Genomic DNA, 24,677 nt, shown 5'->3' with positions numbered 1-24,677 from the left:
TGCTTGATCCAAAGAGAAACTTTTCAGTACCTTTTCTGTGTATGTTATTTGATGCACAAGGATTCCATTATTTAGGTGCTCAATTTGTAGTCCAAAGCAAAATTTTGTCCCCGAATCCAAATTAGCCCTAAGGGTGAACCGGCTACTAACACCAAAAAAAGAAAGACGAGTATAGGGAGATACAAAGCTTCCGAAACCAACCCCTTGTTGCGATCCTAACTAACACATTGGCGAAACATCTTGATGTTCTCTTGTTGAGTACCATCAAACATCTCCAAAACCTTGACAATCTCCTCAAACTCGGGCCGGGCCGGGCCTCTTCTCGGGTTCTTATTCCAACAACGTTCAATCAACAATCTCGTAAACTTCGGACACTCGTTTGAAATTTCAGGCCTCAAGTTGTTATTAGTAACACCATAAGCAACTTGAACAGGACTCGTATTACCAAACCCTTGAACCATCTCGTTCACTCATAACCCAAAACTGTACACATCAACCTTCCTACTATACTTTTTTCGCGCTACCATCCATCTTAAACTCCCAACATCTTGGAAATCACATTCTTCTTCCTCGAAATTAAAGGTCCAAATCATTATAGGGAAAACATTACACGTGGCAATGGATAGAAAGTTACCAAATTAGGTCTCAATTGCATGCTCAACTCATAAAGATAATCAAGATGGATTTGCTCAACTCAAAAAAGCTAAAATCCTTCAATTACTCAAGGGGGCAAAAAAGAGTAAATGAATAAGCTAACTACATCTAAAGTAATGAGTAAGAACGATGAAGAAGAGGTTGCAAAACATGATCCCGATTTATATATATGGAGCTTCATAATAACATCTCAAGAACATACACCTAGTAAGGAAAAAAGGCAACATATGCATCTTCTTTGATTTATGCTGCAAAAGGGTGATTGCCCTTCTTTGATTTACTCAGTGATTGACAGAAGGACAAGAATGGTCCCTTCAATTCATCAGAAAGTGGAAAAGCCAATGGAGGAATTGCATTCGAACTACTACGGGTGTTGTAGGAATGTGCCATAGCTGGTTGCTTTTTGTTTAAGACTTCCATGGCTACGGCAAATCCCCCAAACATAAGGCAGCTCTGCAACAGAGCTCCAGGAGCACCTGACACGGAAGATCAAAATGAAACGCATCAATGTGTGCAACTCTAATTGAAACAAGTATATTCCCAGCTATAGTAAATGTTAACTTATGTAACAGACAGATTAACTATGATTCACAAGTTCATATGGAGACATCTAATATAATTTCCCTTTTCTGGAGAATCATCTGCTCAACTACATCAGTCAGGCCTATAGGTAACTCAAGTGGGATAGGATACAAGGCATCTCATCATTGTAGCCTTTTGGCAATGACACAACACACTGAAATGAATTTATTCTACGAAAGATCATAAGATTGTTAAAAACAAGTGAGCCTACTCAAATACTACTACTTTCTCTGACTAGCAAACCAACTAAAACCGAGGGCATTAATTATAGGTTTACGGCATAGTAAGAAATACCATGACATTCTTATACAGGCAAATGCAAAGAGACATCAGGCCAAGAAGAAGCTGAGAAATGTCATGATACCTTATAAGTTATAACAATATAACTGAACATGAATGATCTAGGTAAGGTTTCCAGAATAGATACAAAATTACTAGCCTCTGTAGAGAAATTACCTACCCAACTCATCTAGAAGCGCATAAAATATATGCAACTGACCGAAATTATTGAAAACACAGGCATACAGCAAAACCACACCACATTCAAGAAGAAATTACTATGCACCTGGATAAGTTACAGCAAGACCAGTGCAGCAGCCAGCCACCCCTGAATTAATGACTTCAAGACAGAGGCAAACGTGTCAAAATATTAGATTCACGATTAAATTTCAGGTAAAGTTGAAGGAAGAACAATGATCAAGATGCCATACCATCATCCTTCCCTCTTATCCTCTTCAAGAGACATACCACCAAACCATGAACCCCAGACAATGCTGCAAATGTCTTTCGGAAAGAATATAGCAGATGGTTCAATAAAGTATATTAAAAATAAATACGAAGCAAAAAAAGAGAGAATAATCCACAGGTTTTATTAGTACCCCTCTATCCCACAAAAAAAGGTCACAGTTGATTTTCCACAAATACTAATGAGCAATAGTAATGCTTTATTGTTTAACAATAATGTTAAACGAAAAACAACAGCGGGAATGGGAAAAGGATAAAAACGAGAATATATATTCAGAAAACTGATCAAATAAAGAGGATAACATCAGACAAACCTAATATAAAAAAGAACAACAAATTTTGTGGGATACATGAGACATTGGAGCTTCAAATATTTCAAATGTAGAACTAAAGTCATACCTTAGCACTAGCAGCTGATTCTGTGAAAGCACCCTTGAAGCCTTGCTTCTTGTACAATCCAACACCTGTAACATACACCCCAGAGTAGCGCCAATCATTTTCAGATTGCACACAAATCAGACAAATATCAGATCCTATAAGACCAATACATCAACACAAACTGAGATACAAGCAAATGAGAAGACACTCCTTAAACAAATTCTTAACATAGATGATTGCCAGCAAGAGAAGGAACATGGCAGTCTCCCCAAGCAGATCAAGCACAGGTAAATCTAATCAGTAATATGTCGGGTAATTAGGTGCGCAAGTGTAGCCACAACCCACATACCTACGCTAATATTTGACACTGTAAGAAAGTTTCACAAAAAATAACTCAATATTTCAAGAGTTTCAGCAAAAGGAAACAACATCAATGTATTTCATCTCCCAAAAGACCATAAAGGTTCAAGGTTTCCTGCATGCCGAGCCAGATATTTTTTCTATCTTATGCATGAACATTAAATACCTTGTCACTGTGATAGAGTTTGTGTCTCACACGATAAAGCACACATACTGTTTACACCAAAAAAACAAGGCTAACTTATTCAACCCCAGGATTCTCAAATCTCCATCAAAACGTGTACAACAACCTTTTAGGGAAAATTATGGAAACAATCATATTCCGCCCCATGGTTCATCAACCACTTACATGGGACGGAATCAGCATATTTGAGTTTTTAATCATCTCTATAACTACTAATTCGTGTCATGCATACAAATGAGTGGGATATCGGGATCATGGATACTCAATCAAGGGACGTAATTAACCCCTAGAAAATGACTATGGGCTTCCTAAGATTTCTAATACATTTGTTTTTCAAATGACTTTTTTTCCTACATTGCGTAGTGTCGTAGTGGAGACAAATTTGAGGGGTATACCAACTTTTACTAAAACGCAAAGAAATAAAGGTCAATATAAACATCGATAAGTACTGCGTATAATCAACGTGAACCAGTGGAGGTCTAAGATATAGGATTCAACCTCCCAATATCTAGCTCCCTGTTTAGCCTCCAAACCATCAACTACTTGTGCAATATAAACAGCACCTGTACGACTGTACCTCTTTCTTGCACTCCATATTGTCATGTTATAGTACAACACTTATAAAAAACAAGAAAAAAGGACCTTTCTGACAATCCTAGTACCTCTTTATACTCACTAGTCATTACTGTGGCACATAAGAGAACTACCCTGTTAGTATTTATCCTTGCAGCAATTTCTCACTCCATCATCCAGCTCTCCAAAGAGTAAATGTTGCTTATCAAGACTTTTCATTTTTGATTTGTCACCATGTCTAGAAAGTTTAAACATCAACTCAGTGAACTTTTGGGCCATTAGAAAAGCCTACAATACCTATAACTTGCTAACTGTTGTAAGTACATAATACTTAGAATTGCATGGTTCTGCCTACCATCCTTGCAACCCTAACAAAAAGCACAAAAGAAATCATATTACCGGACATAACTACTTTTTACACATTCAGAGCTGTTTTGACATTTTAAATAAGGTCAATAATACAATCACAATAACCAAAACAAAGCCCATCTTACAATAAAACTTCTCGAGCTAAAAATCAAATGACAATTCCAAAACACATATTCTTATTACCACCAAAAGCTTAACACCAAATTCCTCCGCACCAACTTCAATTACCCAATGTCACTGAAGTCCGAGAGGTGGATAAGGGTTCGAAAATTCCAATATACGAAGTATACAACTAAGCACAGTAACATCAATTACCCAGTACGTCTAAAGAAGCACCCATACAAGAAAGGAATGTTCAAAATTTCAAATGTAAATCCCCCACGAAAATCCAAAGAGGCATTTTCCCAATAGAACCCTTAGACTAAAAAACGCAACAACCATTTATGACTTCATGGTACTTCATATAGGCCGTTATAATTCAAACTCAAACAATCATTACCTCATATTCGCTCTACATTTCTATAATACCATAATAAATTTTTACATTAGCCACAAGAAAAAATATCACAAGGTGACAAAACGAAAATAAAACCAAAATACATTAAAAAAAATGAGAATAAAAGTCAAAATTAAGCCCCAATTGTAACTTTTCCATGAACAATTTCATGAGAATCATCGTAATCCCACATTAGAAACTCAAATTACTTCCTAATGGTTCCAAAATACTCATAACTTCTTCAAATTAAGAACAAATGAAATAAAATTTAACAAAAAACTCAAAAAAAGATGAGAGAGAACCATAGCCGAAGATTGCGCCCATTACAGCACCAGTAGCAGTATCGCCGGCAAACTTGACGAGGCAGACCAAAGAAGAAGAAGGGAATCCATTGACAGCTAGAGCATTATTACTAGAGGAATTAGGGTTAGGGTTTTCATCGTTTCCGAATTCTGAATCGCTGTTGCTATTGTCAGTGTTGTTTGGAGCTTTTTCCGCCATCGCCGTATTTTCTCTCTCTACTATTTTCTCTCTCTAGCTTAGCTATCTATTCAGTCAGTTGTATGAAAATGTTGTGAAATGTAAAGAAATGAAAATCTTTAGGTTTGATTTTGATATTTTCTCAAACTATGTAAACGTGGTGTTTTATTCGAATATGCCTATGAAACCCCGTCGTTTCATAAATATATTAATGCTATATAGAATCGTCGTCCCAAACAAACTTGTAAAATAGATTTGATTTTGGTCGGTTCAATTTGGATAGTATAAAAGGACGAGCCATTTGGCTACCGTGTAATCTATGAGTGTCATATGGATCATTCAGGTTTGATAATCAAGTACGGGTTCACTTTATCTGAACATCATAATTTAAATTTTTTTAGATTTACTGGGATAAAATAGTTGTTTTATTCAAAATAGCAATGGACTATGTTAAATATGATAGCCAAATATTGAAAAAATGACTAAGCAAAAGCAGGTGATTTTTAGACAATGATATTAAAACATCGTAATCGAATAAATCAATCAAAGAATGGGCATCGTTATTATCCCTTGTTCTTGGGCAATTTGACAACAAATTCATCATAGTGACCCCCAACTGAATTGGAGATTGACATGGTTGGTTTGTACAACACCAGAATACCACCATGACCCAAGAAGGGTCAAAGGCATTATCAAATTTAGCAACATCTAAAACCCAAATGCACAGAGACTTGAGTAATCAGTAATCAGTAGTGGTGGTGTTCTTGATATATGGCTCCAAATTCTGCTTTCCAAGCATCATCATCATCTTGAGCTGTAAAAGTGCTGGTGGGAAGTGGCTCGTCGTAATGTACTGCAGGCCTCAATGCAGATTCTGGCAATTTACTTTCAGCCATGTACTGTTTCATTGTTACCATTTCCATCTTGTGTTTGTTCTTCTGTTTCTCCATTTGCTTCCTCAACCTCTCATGCTCTTGCTGAAGATCACTCAGATTCGACTGCAAAGCAAAAACCAAAAATCAGTACAATACTTCTAACATCCTGCATTTATAAACAATCAGAACAACTAAAATTACCTCAGCAAATGAAGCAGCTTCCTCAGCTTCTCTGAGTCGAACTAGTAGCTCACCAGCAGTTTGAACAGCCTCAGCAGTTTCTCTGAGCTGTAATCTAAGGCTTTTATTCTCCCTTCTCAACCGTTCTCGCTCTCTCTTCTCTTCTGCCCTCATTGTAGAAAGCTCAGCTGCAAAAGCCTTAGCATAGCGAGCACCACTACCTTTAGCTCCCGCCTTTGAAGCTGCTTTCTTGACATCAGTTACAGTTTCCATTATCCTTCTATGACTCTCTGATAAATGATTGTACTTCTCTTGTAAGTCAACATAATGTTCCACAAATCTTGCATGGCCAAGCACTGACCTATGAAGGGCATCATCTAATTCCTCTGTGTACTTCTTCTGCTGTTCCAAGTCCATCTCCACCTGCTCAGCGTGTTGACGATGAGCTTCAATGTCAATTCTTAGTTCGTCAGTCAAGTTAATCCACTCACTCTCCATCTCAGTCCATCTCTCTCGCTCCTTCTCCAACTCTTCGGCATTGTTGAACTGGGAGCTCATGCTTTTCCGTAATTGCATGGAACGGGATAACAAAGATGACCTTAGCTTGTCAATGGACTTGTGTGGAACTGCATCAGCAGTAGTATAAGCCTGTAACTTGCTCTTCAGAAGCTGGATTTCTATCAGAAGTTCTTCCTTTTCTCTCATATCAAAGGATAATGATGTCTCGCGCTTGTCCTCAATGTTGCATGTTTCTTTTATGATTTCAAGTTCTTGATCCTTCAAATATTCAGTACATAAAGTATTTAGAATCAGTAAAAAGTATACATAGTTATGCAGACCCCTACAACAGAAGGGGGAACCATTTCAATTCACAGCGAAGCTGCAACTGACCTTGTCTTCAATCTCTTGGCTACTTTCTTGAGCAATATCTTTCTCTTGTGGATGTCTTAACTGCTCCACCTGCACAGTTCAAAGATTAGTCTGGCAAAAAGCTTTTGAAAAGTGAACTTTTCAAAAGATACTTGTGAAAAAAATCGTTACCAAACGATTGAGCTCCTCAATTTTAGCAGCTTGTTCACTGCAAACTTTCTCAAGGTCCTTCTGCCCATCAATGGTTAGAGCAGCATCTGTCTCCTTCCCCTGACGACAAGATATGCATATATGGGAAGAAGGTGATCCATCAATTGATGGCCTACCAACTGATAATGTTTGAACAGAAGCACGAACTGCTTTATCAACTGCTGGAGATGCTTTCAACATCAAGTGTTCAAAGGAGAAAGCAACAGAAGACTTTGACAAATTGTGCTGCTGATGATGAGTATCAATAACTTCTAAGCCTCTTCTTAAGCTAGCAGCCAAAGATTCAGTAGTTCCTGAAAACATCTTGCTTGACCTTAAAGATGATCGCAGCATTGGCTCACTTTGTCTGACTGACTTCATTGGAGGAACATCTGCACAAAACTTGGTGCTCTCCATAACATTGTTCTGCTCAACCAGAAGACTTGGTGAAGTAACAATGCTTTTTCTTTGAATATTCTTGATTTTTGGTGACTCGGATAAAGCTGGCTCTTCAAAGGCTGAAGAATGACGAGATGAACTGATAGACATACTACTTCTAGAAGCATGATCACTACACTGCAGTGCCTGATCAGAACTAACGTCTACTGATTCATGTAAACAATTGATTTCGTGTTCACTTGTGAAATAGCTATCACAGCTTCCTCGCACAGACGAAAATTCAACGCTATCATCACTGTCGCAAGACATGGACATGTCATTATTTGGAATCTCTTCACAGGATCTGTGCAAGTTATCAAGATGTTTACACAATTCTGTGACATCAGTCTCATCAGCGTTGACCTGTTCTTCAATCTCATTATCTATTGAAGGTAATACCAAGGAGCGGTTTATGCTGATTCTCAGTAGATTCATGCTTTCACGAATACTTCTCCCTGCTAACTGTCCATTCTCTGAGCCAGCTGAGGGAACATTTAGCTTTGCTCTGATAAGTTCTTCCTGTAAGTAATAAGAGAAATGTTTTTATTTGTAACCATGACTTTCTTGGCAAATTTACTGTTTTCCAAGCAAAATGTACAAGTTCAATAATGAAATCATCAAAGAAAAAAAATATACCTTAAGCTGACGGATTTGATCCGTTAGATCATCCATATCTTCTTCTGTTATCTCATTAATGACTGGCTTGTTTTGAATGGATCTTACTCGTTGCCCAAACCTGAGTGTGCTCAGTGTCTCAACATAATTTCTGCATTCAAGTAAACATGAAGTTTATGAGAATTTCCTGGTTTCAAGACAAAAACTATCAACAACGTAAGATTAAGAAGTATACTTTATATCAGGAGATATGTTACAGATGACAGAGAGTTTGGCATTGCCACCAAGTGATTGTTGTAGTAAATGCGTCAAACAGGAATCTCTGTACATAAGATCATCTGGTTGAGTTCCTGTTGCTAAGATATTTACCAAGTGCCTGCAATAAGTAGAAGAATTTGTATTATAAGGAATCCTTGTTCGCGACTCACGAAGAACATTCACTATTAGCAAAGGTGCAAAGCTAGGTGACCGAGAATTCATGAGGTCTTACCCAAGGTGTGACAAAGAACTCTTCAGTTCTTTTCGTTCCCTTTCAAACTCTCTTCCGGCATCAATTTGTTTATCTCTTCCCATTGCAGCAAGATCAATAAAGCTGATTCGGCTAGTTTTTGAACTGCTGATGTTACTTGATGGAGTTTCCTGTTCCACAAACAGATAGTAAAAGTAAGTGTTAATGCAACATGATCAAGTGTTAACTAGACCCTAAACTAGTTTTTTTATCAGAAGCTAATTGAAGGATACCTTGCACCAGGATTCAATTACACAGGTAAATACAATATGAGATCTAGAACTCTTAGAATTTATGCTTGTAGCACCAACTTTTCGACTAGAAAGCCCCTGCATCATAAAACTCGGTATGAGAAAACTGCCACATTGAACAACTATTACATGGAGTATCTATGTTATGGCCATTACAATATGTAGAACAAACCAGGTCTATTAAATACCTTGATCAAAATTTGAGTAACGTCGTCGTAGCTTGTTACATACTCCTCAGTCAAATTCTCAATATAAAACACATTCTTGGCATCATCCTTTATCTGAAAAGTTGTGAGATGTTAATCACACATTACATAAGGGCATAAATAACCAAAGTCCATGGAATCAATTCAAAGGCGATAGATCAAGCACCTTCAAATTTCGCTGTGTGGGATCAAGTAAATCCCCAATTTGTCCATTATATATCTGTTGCAATCAATTTTGTTAAGTCAAACACTAAAATTCACATAACAAAACAACTAATAAGCAAACTTGGTGTGAATTTATGATACAGGTCAATAGAATTACCTCAAGAAATGAACAACGGCACTGATAATTTATCTGTTTATCGTCAGAATTGTCCTTTTCCTAAGCAAAAAGCATAGAGAAACCTCAATTCACTAAAAATACTTCTGAATTATCTCAACTAAATAGTAGTAAAATCAACCAGTTTTAGTAAGCATACTCTCTCAATGTCAATAAACAACTTCTTGAAGATACGCGGTACAATTCCCTGCTGAGTACTAGGTGACTGACCCTCGACCATGGCGCTCGGCGGCCCCCACATTGTGTAAGTCTTACCACTTCCAGTCTATTAATTAACAAGTTTAAGCTATGTTAATTGATGAAAATGTTCATTATGATTGATTATCAACTACTTGACTAGGGGATTTCTTTTATTATACCTGCCCGTAAGACAATATGGAAGCATTATATCCTGCTAATGCATCCTTCACCAATGGGACACCAATTAAGTCGAAAACGTCTTCCTGGAACACCAAACCAAACAAAATGGTATTCAAAAATCAAGGGTTTAAACTCAGCATAACCCAAATTCCAAATGTAATTGTGTTCTACTCGATTTCTTTGGATCCAAAAATACGATCATTCTACTATACAATTCAGACATCACTTAATCATACCAATGGAATGCATTAGTAAATTTCACATCACAAAATTCACAAAACGAATAAAATGGTAGCTACTATATATTAGAATTCATAAAATGTACCAAAATTAGCTAAACTTCTGATTAAAACAAATCAAAATTTCCTCAATTGCACAACATCAGTTTAGATACATAATAATTTCGATTAAAAAGGGAAACCCATTGTTCTAACCTGCTTGGAAGTCGAATCAAGAACCGAATTAAAACTAAATTCCCGGTCACCGATGGACACGGAATCCTCAGAAGCTTTCCTGATTGTCGGATCGCCTAACTTTTCATTAACAGTCTTGGGTCTAATTCTCACCACCACCTGCAAAAATCAACAAATCAAACAATTTAAATATCAAAAGGGAGGGAAATCACTAAATCAGTGAAATTAGAAACAAAGATAAAAATTGAAGTTCGGGTCAAATTAATTACCTTAACTGGGGGATCAGGAGCAGTAGAATGTTCCTGAATTGGGTCTGATCTGGAAGATTTAAGAACTTTACTGTGAGAAAATGAGAGCTTAGAGGGTGATTTTTTAGGGTTTGATAAAAGGGGAAATTGGGGTTCAATTGGTTGAATGTTGGGATCAACTGGAGGTACATTTTCGTCGGTGAAAGAATGCGATTTCACGGTGGATAGTGGTGATCTCTTCAAACTCGATTGCCGTTTCGATGAGAGAGATATGTTGAGCAGATTTCTAACTGAACTCATCGACATTTTTTTGCTCAATTTTTTTGAGTTGATGTTATCTGCTGTTAAGAGTTTCGTGTTACGGTGTTAGGAGAGAGAAAAACAGAATTTGAGAGAGGAAGAGAGTGAGTTTTTGAAATTTTGAGTTCAAAATGTGAGGAAAGAGGGAAGAAGAAGGGGGGATGCAGAGAAGATGACCGTTGAGAAATGATTTATTTTTTATGTGGAATGGATTGGATCCGTTAGAAAAGTTGGGTTCAAATTTGAATTTTGGTAGTGCAATTACTCAAATGTCCTTTGTTCATTGTCGTTTTTTCTTGTAAGGGATAAGATTGGGCTCCAAATTGGGCTACCATCTATATGGCTTTAACCCAACCAACATAAGTTACATTGGAGAAATTTAATTTATTTTTAATTTTTTTGACAAGGAGGAATTAATTTACATTCTTGTTTTACGTAGTAAAAAGAGGTGCTATATATGATTTCTTTAATAAAATGCAAAAGAATTTCACTAAATATCCCACTTTTGCAATTTAAAAATGTTTGGACTTGAGATTAAGCCGCTGTTCTTTTGAACTGAACATCTCTAAACTGAACTAAACTGAACTTAATTTATTAAAGTCGAACTGAATTTATTGAACCCGAACTAAACTTATTGACCCTGAACTGAACTGAATTGAGCTGAATTTATTGGACCTGTACAGATTTAGATCAAAATCCCACATGGCCTTTTGAGGGGTTAAGAACCCCAATCAATTAGATTTATAATTCTAAAGTGGATAGACGCAAAAGATATGTTAGCTTAGTAGGGCTAGTCTTCGAGCGATTTCCAACAATAATGCTAGAAGATGCAATAATTCACAAAATATGCCTCATGTGAGTTAATTCTCATTCTACCGTCCACACCATCAAGAATATCGGGATATTTTTTTTTCCTAATCAATCAGCACAATACCGTCAAGTGAAACAACAGTTAAAATTGAAAAACTGCTATCTCACTTGGCGGTTTCCTTTTTAAGTTAACCACCCTTTCATATAGCGGTTTAACACTGACTCAAAAAAAGTTACCATGGAGTACTAGTATATGTTTGTATGTAATTGTGAGTTTATTCCTCAGACTCAACCCCAATCTTCGGACTCTGCCACATCAGCTTTCCACTAACTTTTTCACTATTATTAAGATTCACAAAACACTCTCCTTATTTTTACACATTATTTTCAGACTCGCCCCAGACTCAACTAAGCTCCTAAAAAAAGATAATTAAATAGGATAAAGTGTGATGATGTGGTATAATTTGATTCGGTTGGAGAAAAAGTGGAGTTTTAAGTGAGTCTCGATTGAGCCTTGGATTTTCAAACTCAATTAAGAAGAAGGTGTTGACACTTGGTAGATTTGGCATTTTCATTTTTCAGATCAGTTCATGGGTTTGCCTTTAAATTCATACCTGTGAATTTTATTAGGGTGATCGAGTTTATCCCAACTCTTAAGGTGAGTCTCGAGTCTAAATTTTGGGATAATATGGTAAAAGACTACAATTTCCCAACTTCTTTCCTTGGGTGAAATTTTTTCAAGAATTGATGTAACAACCCAGAAATTCTAAAAGAGAAAAAAAAGAATTTAAAGTGCTATTTATATTGACGGTGGCGGAAACACCGTCTTCTGGGCTTGTCACTACTAAAATAAAGAAGGGGTTTGAACACTAAATTGTTAAACCAACAAAATAAAATAAAAAGTAATTAAAATAATTATTTCAAATGAGGTACAACATAGCCTCAAAACAAAAGTAGAAAGTTTAAAATAAAATAAACTCCATTTGTTTTATTCTCACTCGAAGCACAAGTCCATGCACAAATATGCTAATAAAACAACCTGTAAAATAACAACAAAATTCCACAATCAGTGGGGAGTAACTAACAGCTCTCCCAGCTCAAGTGTAACCAATTAAATAGAAATAATAAGAATCATAGAATATAGATAACACAAAATAAAATAGGAATACATACGATCATAAATTGACATACAATTTATAAAGAATCCTTCAAAAAGATAATAATAAGTAAAATTAAAGAGAAGAGTTACCCAAAGACATTACCAAGTACAATAACGTAGTAAAATATATAACATTTATAATTTAGAGGTAAGAACGGAGCGCAAGTGAATCGCAAGACACTGTTCCTATATAGTCAAAGTCAGGAATACGTCCTTCGAGAATACGTCTCTAGTCTAAGTATGGCCACACTCTCAACCTAGTAGACAGCACCCGGAAGCTACTAGAGTCGAACGACGACAATGAACTAAAACGGTATACTCAACGGAATCCGTCCAAAATTCATATTACTAAACTACAACTAACAAGTTAAATACACTCAAGATACAACACTATTAAAAATGTTACTGTATAACATATTCAAGTTTAAAGCATAAATCATAAATCATAAATCATGGTATTACGTAAAGCTGACGAATAAGGTAAATCAAACATCATAGTCCTAAACATGATATTTCACGAATAACCCAACTATAATCTAGCTAGTCTCCCTATTATCGATATTTAACGGATTAAACCGAACGAGGACAATCATTAGTTACCTTGGCCAACTAGAGGAGTACGTGCAGATTATGCGCGTACAATCGGCTAAGCGTTCCCGACTTTAATTGTTCCTGTCTTCTCCTTCAAGCGATGCAAACCGATTTACCCAAATTATTACTAGTTTGATGTAAACTCTAAACCATGAACCGAAATGCAAAGAGAAGATGGATATGAATGGGAATCTTGTACGTAGTTTTGGACAAGTAGCAAGAAACTAATAAGGGAATAATAGGGAGGCCAGTCAATAAGGCTTTCGGTTACTACTGAAGAATCACAAAGAAATTTAAGAGTAGTCAAGTGTTGTAACTCTAAAATCTTTGAACAATCAATATTTAATGAAGAGATACATGAAAAGCCAAAGATATTCTTAATTTGGAAATCTATATCTCACGGGTAACATGAGAAATTGGAATGTCAAAATATCAAAGATATATATATTTATTTATTTATTTATTTTTATCATTAAATCAAACAATTTGAATGATGAGAAAACTATTACTTTTACCAAATAAATACTTGTTCCAAAACCATAAATAAATAATGGGTATTAAAAATCAATACTAATCATGTATAATGTTGGTTTACAACCTGCTGATCCTAGCTCAAGTCATGCCTTACATGAACATGCAGCAAGCAGTACAAAGCTCACCACAGTTCACACACTGCATGACCATGCAGCCAGCAGTGCAATGCGTATTATGGATGATTCTAGAAGCAGATATACTCAACAGCATACTCAACCAACTTCCCTAGATTCACGGGAGTTTGTTAGAGAGTTAGTTACTTGATTCAACTTGTAATAATGAGCTTAGAATGCTTAGGTGTACAGTAGGTTGAATATGATTGGTTGTTAGTTCTTAGCTCTCTTCCTATTGGTTGAAACACATCATACAATCTGTTGTATATATAGCTCAGATTACTGTAATATTATTCAATGATTCAATAATACAGAAATCATCTTCTTTTCTCTCTCAAACTACTGAGTTTTCTCAGAAAGTATTTCATGTTGAAACATGAAATCTGACATGGTATCAGAGCAAGTCAATCGATCTTGCTGATTTAGTTTGTTGTTGTAAGCTTGTTTTCAGCAAATTCTTGGTAAACACTTCAAATTCTCGAATTATTCTTTTGATCAAATTCATTCTCAAAAATGCCTGATCAAACAGATCCTTCTCTTAATCCGAATTCCGCATATTTTCTTAGCAACCATGATGTTAATGTTTCAAAGTTAGTCAGCATAGTGTTTGATGGAAAATGCTTTAATGACTGGAAACGTTCTATGGTGATTGCATTATCAGCTAGGAACAAACTTTGTTTTGTTGATGGTTCATTGAATCAACCAGCAACAAATGCTCAAAACTTTAGAATCTGGACCAGATGTAATGATTTGGTCATCTCTTGGATTCTAGCTTCTCTTGAACCTTCAATTGCAAGAAGTGTTCTATATCTGAAGACTGCAAGAGAGATATGGCTGGATTTGGAAGATAGATTCTGTCAGTCCTCTGGTCCTCAGTTGTTTTCTATTCAATTGAAACTTTACAACCTAAATCAAGATGATGATGAGGATATCTCAAGTTTTTTCACCAAAATTAAACTTCTCTGGGATCAGTTAGATGGACTAGATCCTTTGCCTTCTTGTTCTTGTACTGGTTGTAATTGCACTCTCACACAAAAACTGTTAAAATCTCAACAAAATCAGAGGTTGATCCAATTCTTAATGAAGCTTAACCCAAAGTATGAGCATCCTAAGAGCACGATTCTTATGATGAATCCTTTGCCAACTATTTCTAAGGCATATGGCTTATTACTCCAGGATGATCAGCAGAGAGAAGTGCAGAGCAACAGAAGCTATATGAACTCAGAATCAATAGTATTCACTGCTAGAAAGTTCACTGATAACAAGTACAGATCACAGTATCCTTCTAGCACCAACAATCAAGGTGTTTTTGCTGGATCTCAATCAAGAAACACCACCAGAAACAACCTATTCTGTGAGCATTGCAGAATGAAAAATCATACTATTGACAAATGCTGGAAGTTACATGGATATCCTAAAGATTTCAAAGGCAAAGGCAAAAGAGTTGCAGCTGCTGTACATATGGAAGATTCCTATGCTGATGATTCAAATCAAGAGGATAAAGGTCTGGTTCATGCAACTTTCACTGAAGAGCAGTATAATCAGTTGATGAAACATATCAACCCACACCAGGTTGCTAGCCAAGTTGAGACCAATGGCTCTAACTCTCTTGGTCTGGCAACCAGTTCTCAACCACAAGGTACATTCTGCCTTTTATCTAACTTCAAGAAAAAATGGATACTAGATAGTGGTGCAAGTGATCATATGTGTTCAGATTTGAATATGTTCAGCAGTCTTGAACCATTAACTAATAGATATCACTCTATAACTATACCTGATGGTACTGAATTTCAAGTCAAACACAAAGGTGTGGTAAATCTAGGGGATAATATTGTTCTCAAAGATGTTTTGCATGTCCCAGGGTTCCAGTTTAATCTCATATCCATTTCACAACTCTGTCATAACACTGACTCTTCTGTTTCCTTCACTGATAATGAATGTGTCATACAGGACCTTTCCAAGAAAAGGCATTATGTGCTTGGTAGATTGGACAAAGGTCTTTACAGTTTGAATGATGATCTGTTGGATTCTACATGCAAGTCAACTTCTAATAATTTTGCTCTGTCAAGTGCCTGTTTCACTGCTATTGAGGAAGCAAAGCTATGGCATCTTAGGTTAGGGCATGTTTCTTTTGGAAAAATAAAGAATATCAAAGGTATTGATGTAAAAGGTTGTTTAGCAGAATGTTTTTGTCAGATTTGTGTATGTTACGGTCCATTGTAAGGTATGGGACTTAAGTCCCACATCGATCATATGGGTGGCTGATGTGGGGTTTATATAGGATCATGGGCTCTCCTCCCCTTGAGCTAGCTTTTGGGGATGGTTCTCCTGTGGTCCTGTATCAATGGTATCAGAGCCGACCACCGCTCCTAGCACCACATGTGACCGATGGAGGTGACGCCGGTGCTCGTCCGGGGCTAGGAACCTTCTCTCTTTGCCTAGCGCAAAGCCTGCCACATGAGGGCATGTGGCTGCGAAGAGGGGTGGTATGTTACGGTCCATTGTAAGGTATGGGACTTAAGTCCCACATCGATCATATGGGTGGCTGATGTGGGGTTTATATATGATCATGGGCTCTCCTCCCCTTGAGCTAGCTTTTGGGGATGGTTCTCCTGTGGTCCTGTATCAATGTCAGATTACTGTAATATTATTCAATGATTCAATAATACAGAAATCATCTTCTTTTCTCTCTCAAACTACTGAGTTTTCTCAGAAAGTATTTCATGTTGAAACATGAAATCTGACATATAAAATAAAGTACACTTTAAGTTAGAAATAGTTTAGAAGGTAAAATTTTAAAGATATCGATATATTTTAAAAACACTTCAAATATGGGGTGTTACAATTGATCCCTAAATTAACGAAATAATTTTGATTTAGGAATTGGTTGAAATCGATTATGGGTTCGTAGAATTTAAAAAATGGCGGGTCGGAATCAAGGAGGAGTAAATATGGATCAGTTTGAGGCGTTTTTTTAAAAGGGCATAACTGTCAACTTAAATGGCGATTTACTCCAAAACAGAACCACCATTTGAATTGCCGGTTGGTTTTTGAACCGGGAAAAAAAAAACTTTTTACTAAGTACGTGTTGCTGACCTGGACATGTGGGAATTAATATAACATGGGGTCATGGGGCATATTTTGGGAATTTTCGCATTTTCTAGCATTATTGCCAAAAATCGCTTCTATTCTCCTTATGAGCTTCGCTGGAAAAAAAAACAAAAAAAAACTATCGATCATTGTCCTATTTATGTTCAACCCCATTTCCTAATACATGATTGTGTGGTGGGGTGAGCACAACAGGGTACCTGTCAAAATTTCAAGAATCGAATTCGGAACCTATTGCAACATGTTCCTGAAAATGAGAAACGGAACTGGATCACGATTCAGGTACCATGTTATGTTATACTCCGTAGATTTAAATAAATTGTTATCAATTTATTAAAAAAAATATATCTAATTTGCGATTTGGGCTTTGATTGTTTTGTATTTTGGGCTAAAATTGTTATTCTACATTTATACGGAGTATTAAAAGAAACAAGCTTGACTTGTTTTATGTTCTAGGAATCTAGGCTAATGTGCCACTTTTATTTGGTTCTGGTATCATATTTCGGGTACTCAATAACTATACTGCGTATTAGAATCGATATTTACAGGTTGGGTACTCATACGAAAAATTGAGAATCGGATCCAGTATCTCAATATCAAAGTATTATAATTTGTAAAAACATTGACATATAAAAAGATAATTTGTATAATAATAATAATATAATAATAAATTAAAATTAAAAATAGATTATGGTGTGCCCTTGTTCCTCCACTAACGAATTGAAGAGAAAGTTCTACAAATACGTAAGCTCATAGCCAAGCAAATCACTTTTTAGCAGACGCTGTTACTCAAGACTCAAGAGTCAAGACTAACAATTTTATTTATTGTACTTTAAAAAAAAATTAATTTTCCCACTTTATTCCTGTTACAATCAGTAGGATAGTGACCAAATCCCTAACTCAAATGAAGCAACTCGATAACTATAATCATGAAGATCATCATCAATTATTTGGTTCAATTTTATGGTTCTAGCCGAATACTTTAAGGACAAAGTTGCGTTATTTTTACCCGAATTTATCTTATCGGAAATTATTTGAAACTATTGATCGATGTAGATTATTTGAACTTATATTCTTGCTGTGAATTATATTTACTGTATATTTAATTAACCTTGGATTTTTTTTTATTTCAGTAAACTGAACTGCTAGTTCTTTTGGACTTAGAGCATAAAATGAGGGAGCTGTCTCAATCGACGAATCTACCTCTCTTGCCGAGGGAACGTTTAGCTCGATTACTTGGGGGGGGGACAACGTACCAGAAAAGCCCTTTCTATCTTAAAGAAATTATTGAAAACGAAAGACAAAATCCTCATTTTTTTTTTCCTGACTTGTTCCAAGTAAGTGAATTGGCCGAACCCGATAGCAGCACTCTCCTTATTCTGCGCGAAAAAACTCGGGGGAGATTTCCGCAGATCATCATCAATTATTTAGTTCAATTTTATGGTTCTAGCCGAATACTTTAAGGCTAGGGCAAAGTTGCGTTATTTTTAACCGAATTTAGCTTATCGGAAAATATTTGAAACTATTGATGTAGATTATTTGAGCTTATATTCTTGCTGTGAATTATATTTACTGTATTTTTAATTAACCTTGGATATTTTTTTAATTTCAATAAACTTAACTGGTAGAAGAACTAACTTCCAGTTGAAAAATTTAAAGAAACAAATTGGGGTGATTTATTACTCCATAGGAAACTCTAAAGGTTCTAGCTAATGCTTACCCTTGTCAGTGGTGGTTCTAGATATGGCCTGGGAGGGCCCGGCTGCCAGAAGAAAAATTCTTAGTGTATTAAAATTTGAATATAGTTGTATAAATCTCATACTATATTGCTTAATTTCTAACGGCCGACCCCCTTGTAAATTTGTTCAAGATCCGTCATTGACCCTTATTATTACCAGCACGGCAACACCTAGTAGTCCGAAACTTAGAATATGACGTTTACTTATGTCATTCGTCATTCGTCAACCCTCAACGTCACTCGATTCGTAAACATCGTATAAACTTGTTTTGAAAGAAAGACATTAGTAAAACCCCACTATAAAGGTAACACTTTAGCCTAATTGGCAAAGTGACTCAAGAGATTTGTGGGGAGATAGTAGTGAACATATTTTCATGAAATCAATCATGTCTACTTTGTATAGTTAAATTCTCATTATCAATTTTTTATAATCGGTTATCAAATGAGTTGTTATAAGTAATTTTTCGGATAAAAAACCTCTTAAAAAAATTCTAACATTTAATGAAATGATTTAGCTAAAGTGAAATTAAAACATGTCTATGTTTTTTGTTACATGTTTAAATCTCCTTTGTCCGTTTGTAATTTTATAACGGACCATCCAAATAAATGGGCTAGCTAGCCACTCAAACTTTCTCAAAGGAGTCACAAGGTCCTTGGTTGGTGGTGGCACAAGTGGGTCCCAAAGGGTGCGTAGTGTATGGCCTACAACTAGAAAAGCACAAAACAAGAAGCTCATTGGACTAGAATGGGGAACTATGGCCACCTCGTGGGTCGGTTCATCGTTGTCCCATTTTAGTCCAAATTTTGGACCCTCTTTTCTAACCGTACACTTTTATTATTTCCTTCTTTTATATTTCCCTTTTTCCATTTATACATTATCATTATTGTCTTTTTCCCCAACGATAATGTCGATTTATCAATTAATCATTCCATATTTATTTATTTTCTTTAATTAATTTATCTTATCCTACTACCATTAGTGTTTTATTGCATTATTTCAAGGTTGGAAATGGTGACTTGGTGAATTGGAAATGGTCGTCATATTTTCATGGAGGATAGTTATGTAAAATCTTTCGTAACTTAGTTGGTTAATATTACGAGGGATCATACCAATTGCCTGTTGGTTCAGTGATGATTTGGGTTGAACTTGGTAGGGAGAACTCGTGTTCGATCCCCTGCAACAACAATTGGGAGGGGACTGGAACCTATCCATCCAAAACTCGCCCCGAATCCGGATTAGCCCTAAAGATGAACCGACGCTAACACCCAAAAAAAAAAAAAAAATACGAGGGATTATTTATAACTTGGGATTAAATTATGTACTATTTGTCCATTTCGACTCTATGTAGCACAAAATATAGGATATGAAGCTAATTAAATCAAGAATTCAGAATAAACGTTTATCTTAATACATGCATGGTAAGTGTGGATTGAAGAAGACATAACATCCTTAATACTTATGTTTGTACTTTGAACTCTTTTAGTCAAATGTTTCTCATTGTGTGTTCAACTTCTAGTAAAACTTGTGAGAAAATGACATTATACTGACCTAATTAAGATACCAAATAAGTAATAACCTGTAGAATTAGTTGCTTATATAGTTTTAAAAGCATCATACATATTTTTGGACATTTATATATTTAATTCTTTATTGTAAAGACTTTTTACTTGAAAAAGAAACTTCTTGAAAATGCCATAGTATTTTTATGTTACAAAAATTCCTCCTTCTTAGAAAGGACCACTCTCACATATGCATTCATCTTGTTCATGGTCAACTAACCCCGGCCCTTTCCCATTAAGAGAAATTATATTAATGTCTAATATCCAAATATATAATTTACATAATTCTTATTAAAAGAAATTATACATTTGGAATAAGCAAACACAAATAAAAGGATGCATTTTGATATGATCTGACTTTCAATAATCTGGTTTGATTTTATCCAATTTTGATAGTTTATGAATAAGTTAAAAAACTAATTCTTTCAAAAAAAAAAAATTAGGACGGAAAGAAAATCAAACGGACAACCTGAATCATCCTTTCGGATGATGTAAAAATCGTTAGTGGTTAGTAGTATGACTTTTCATTTAGTTGAGGTGATATATTGATTCATGTAATCGTTGAACTTGGTGAAGTACAAACATCAGGAGAGATTGTTAGCAACAAACAAAATGTTGTTATGCAATATTGCTTTAAAATTAATTTTTAACGAGGCATATATTAAAAAGTTAACAACGAAACGAGTTAAACAAATCACATTTCTAATATGAATAAGGATAAATTATTTTTACCACCTAAAAAATTAGAAAAATTATTTTTTTATCATTTAAAAAAAATTTAAATTTATTTTTTACCATCTCGAAATGGGAAAATAGATGAAACTATTATGTGGGTGGGCACAATAATGGTAATATTTCTGATATTATCTATTTTCCCACAATTTCATGTATTTAACTTCTTTATCTTCCCGTTCATCCCCATTTTTCATGAATTCACATAATTTTTTCTCCCATTAATTTAAAAAATTTGACAAAATTTAATGGCAAATACATAGAGGAGGGTGAAAGAGTTAAATAAAATCACAGAGGGAGTGTAAAAAGATGGAGGGGAATTGAATTAGTGGGCTCCACATAACGGTTTCATCTACTTTTTCATTTTCAGGTGGTAAAAAATAAGTTTTAATTTATAATTAGATGGTAAAATACAAGTTTTGATTTTTTAAGTGGTAAAAATAATTTTTTGATTTTTATAGGTGGTAAAAAATAATTTATCCTAATTATTTTGCTCCACGTTAAGTTGATGTGAGTTGGTATGATAAAGTCATAATAAACTTTATCTTACATCTATACTAATATATTAAAAGGCGTTACGGAAAAAGTCTATGTGCCACGTAGAACTCTCCTGTTTATACCACGTCATCCACTCTCCCAAGGTTATGTGATATGATTGACAACCAAAAATTAATACATGCAATAAATTTAGAACACAAGATCTCAAGTTTGGGATCCCATTACCATCTTAACCAACCACTCCTTGTTGTTTATCCATGCACATTAACTTATAAATACATGTAACACGAAGTCCAAAACATCTAAATATTTAGGTTACCTTTTATTTCTACATATATCTAATTTTTTGTTTATTAATTTAAAACACTTAGTTCCATTAGAAGAAAAAAAAATTAAAAATATTGTAATATGATCTAATTGAAAAATTATTTGGCATGATAAATGACGTAGTGTACACGTGTAGTAAATGAAATTAATGAATATTTTCACTTTTATGTACTACATGTGTTTTGGTCAAATATTGAGATGAAGAAGAATCTCGAATTTTAGTTATTCAAAGTAACAACCGGAGCATCTCCTGGGCCACGTACTAGTTCTTAACTAAAAAAGGGAAAAGTTTCGTACAAAGTACACCTTTTTCACTTGAGAGTTAAGACGTACTTAAGATTCGAGGATACTTTTCACCGAGAGTTAAGACGTACTTAAGAATCGAGAATTCAAAATGTGAATCATCATCATAAAGGCACGTCCTATTAGTTATAACCATGTCCTATTAGTTCTATAAATTCCAACTAGGTCATATAAGTTTATTTTTTCAAGTTTTCTCTCTTGAAATCAAGTTTGACCAAGTGCGAAAAGTTCCAATTAAGTCATATTAAGTCCAAGAAGTTTCAATCAAATCATATCAAATTTAATCAGTTCCAAGCCGTTCAAGTGTATACAGTAAAGAGAACACATCCAAACAAAGAGAAAGATTAATCTAACCGGATTAATTCGAATTAATACCTCCAAGATGGGTTGATTGAGTAGGACCCAACTAAACAAAGAATCAAGCAATCGAGTATATATTAAATTAAAGTTTCAAAATTAGCCAAAAACAAGAGCATAATGCAAGATTTTTGCATTGATTTTTATTCACTACTTTGAAAAGTAAGGTTGGACCTTTTTGACAATGAATAAAAAGGAAATGTTGAAAATTATTGATACACCAAACTTGCAAAGCTCAGATTGTGCAGGGGTGTGCATGGTGCTCTTGGTGCACCTGTCACAAAACGCACATAAATAACAATAAAACGCAACAAAAATAAAAACCGCAAAAAAAAAGAACATTAACAAAAGAACACTAACAAAAAGAACACTAATATTGACAAATCAGACAAAAGGTACAAATATAAAAAGCAGTTATCTTTTTTCTTGTTCTTTTAAGTTCTGGAAATGTTCTTTTCCAACCAATTTACAGTATGTTCTAATTAAAAAAATAAAACGACGAACCTTTGATGAACTTTAAAACCAGATTTATAATTTTTCTTGTTCTTTTAAGTTCTGGAAATGTTCTTTTCCAACCAATTTATGTTCTAATTAAAAAATAAAACGACGAACCTTTGATGAACTTTAAAACCAGATCTATGTTTTTTCTTTTTCTTTTAAGTTCTGGAAATGTTCTTTTTCAACCAATTTATGTTATAATTCCGTTATTTTATTTATCAAAAGATATCTGAAAACAACACTATAAATATGTAAAAAGAACAATTGCTGATTCTAAAAAAGAACACATTGTTTTGATGCCACAGAAATAGAAAGTTATAAGAAAAGAACATTAAAATTTAAAAAGAACATAGAATTAAGAACGAGAAAATTTACCTTAATCACCCGATGCACCTTCATCAACAGCATAAACCTCTTTGAATGAATAAAAAATTTCAAAAAATAGCGAAATTGAAATAGTATTTCGCTTAATAAACTAGTTTTTTGTAAACGTAATTCAATTAAAATCACATTTCAGAGAAAGAAGGAGGAGAAAATTTATTTTGAACTTTCTCTCTCATAAAATCTCTCTTTTGTTGGGAGAAACAAAAAGCTCTCCTCTTTCTCTCTCAAGAATGTGTTTCTAAAATGAGAAGTTATGAATCCAATAGGAGAAATATTATATATATAGAAAATGAAAAATAAAAAAAATAAAAAAAAAAGAGGGGGAAGGAGAAGAAATACAAGCCATGTTCATGATAAGAACGGTGCACTTGTTTTGTTTTTTTTTTTGGGTTTTGTTGTTCTGTTCTTTTATGTTTATTAGATATAAATCTTAATGTTCTTTTATGTTTGTTCTTTTTTCAAAAAGTACAGTATTGAAGAGCAAAGGAAGCTTTTACTTGACCAACAACAAATGATGTTAAATCTTCAAAAATAGCTGAAAGAACAAGAAGAGAGGCTGAATAAACAGAGCAATTCCTCAAAAGAACAAAAAGAGGATGAACATAAAAGAACATTATAAATAAAGAAAAAGAACATTATAAATACAGGAAAGAACATATCATGTAGAACACTTATTTTAACCATGTAAAACAACATTACCAATAAAAAAACGAACAACAATAGAGCATAAAAGAACATAATAAAGTAAAGAAAAAGAACATTAAAAATAGCAGAAAAGAACATATCATGTAGAACACTTATTTTAACCATGTGAAAAAAGAACAACAAAAAAGATAAAAGAACAACAAAAATGGTAAAAGAACAATTTGATCTGAAGTGTGTAATATCAAAAGAACAACAAGCTAAAGCAAAAAAGAACAAAGAACAACAAGCTAAAGCAAAAAAGAACATGTTCAATAATTATTTTCTGTATTATTATAATCTCTTAATACATATATGAGAACCAATATATAAAAGAACAATAGATAAGACTAAAAGAACATATTAAATCGACAAAAGAACAGAAATCAAAATCATCAGAAATATATAATCAAGATACATTAATCATCAAAATTATCAAAATATAGAATCAAAATACATTAATCAAGGTTATTGAGAAATGCAGAAATCGAAATGATCAAAAAAATCAAAATAAATTGAAATGATGAAAATAATGAACATGGAAATCAAAATCATCATAAATAAGTAATTCGTTTTAAAAAATTGAAAATTTACCTTCACAAATCGGATTATCAGCAGAGGAATTCAAATTTGAAGAAGAAGAATCAATAGAATTTGATATTGAAGTAGAA

At 34.4% G+C, this 24,677-nt stretch overlaps 2 protein-coding genes across 2 annotated transcripts; both read right to left on the bottom strand.

Annotated features, from left to right (window-relative positions):
- Positions 1-684: 684 nt before the first annotated feature.
- LOC110786255 (mitochondrial import inner membrane translocase subunit TIM22-3) lies at positions 685-4,932 on the bottom strand. Its single transcript, XM_021990789.2, has 5 exons — positions 4,643-4,932; positions 2,380-2,444; positions 1,947-2,019; positions 1,802-1,855; positions 685-1,130 (listed from the first exon to the last, which is right to left on the bottom strand). Exons 1-5 carry the CDS (start codon positions 4,839-4,841, stop codon positions 898-900), a joined length of 624 nt encoding a protein of 207 aa, XP_021846481.1. The 5' UTR covers positions 4,842-4,932; the 3' UTR covers positions 685-897.
- Positions 4,933-5,336: 404 nt separating this feature from the next.
- LOC110786254 (kinesin-like protein KIN-12F) lies at positions 5,337-10,796 on the bottom strand. The gene is made up of 15 exons (XM_021990788.2): positions 10,335-10,796; positions 10,087-10,224; positions 9,652-9,735; positions 9,432-9,557; positions 9,275-9,334; positions 9,119-9,172; positions 8,935-9,027; positions 8,729-8,824; positions 8,478-8,626; positions 8,223-8,363; positions 8,009-8,138; positions 6,917-7,891; positions 6,767-6,835; positions 5,897-6,652; positions 5,337-5,818 (listed from the first exon to the last, which is right to left on the bottom strand). The coding sequence occupies exons 1-15, from the start codon at positions 10,617-10,619 to the stop codon at positions 5,567-5,569; spliced, it is 3,408 nt and encodes a 1,135-aa protein (XP_021846480.1). The 5' UTR covers positions 10,620-10,796; the 3' UTR covers positions 5,337-5,566.
- Positions 10,797-24,677: the final 13,881 nt, after the last annotated feature.

Source organism: Spinacia oleracea, chromosome 4, assembly GCF_020520425.1.
Source record: "Spinacia oleracea cultivar Varoflay chromosome 4, BTI_SOV_V1, whole genome shotgun sequence".
Lineage (NCBI taxonomy): Eukaryota > Viridiplantae > Streptophyta > Magnoliopsida > Caryophyllales > Amaranthaceae > Spinacia > Spinacia oleracea.
The sequence above is the reverse complement of the archived record's forward strand: the minus strand, read 5'-3'. Positions and strand labels throughout refer to the sequence as shown.

Excerpts from the sequence above, each read along its gene's own strand:
- LOC110786255 (XM_021990789.2), bottom strand. The coding sequence starts at position 4,841 with ATGGCGGAAAAAGCTCCAAACAACACTGACAATAGCAACAGCGATTCA. Across the intron at positions 2,445-4,642 it reads GGGCGCAATCTTCGGCTATG|GTGTTGGATTGTACAAGAAG; the intron begins GTTCTCTCTCAT and ends TGTATGTTACAG. Across the intron at positions 1,131-1,801 it reads TCTTGCTGTAACTTATCCAG|GTGCTCCTGGAGCTCTGTTG; the intron begins GTGCATAGTAAT and ends CTTCCGTGTCAG.
- LOC110786254 (XM_021990788.2), bottom strand. The coding sequence starts at position 10,619 with ATGTCGATGAGTTCAGTTAGAAATCTGCTCAACATATCTCTCTCATCG. Across the intron at positions 10,225-10,334 it reads CTCCTGATCCCCCAGTTAAG|GTGGTGGTGAGAATTAGACC; the intron begins GTAATTAATTTG and ends TGATTTTTGCAG. Across the intron at positions 8,139-8,222 it reads AACATATCTCCTGATATAAA|AAATTATGTTGAGACACTGA; the intron begins GTATACTTCTTA and ends ACTTGAATGCAG.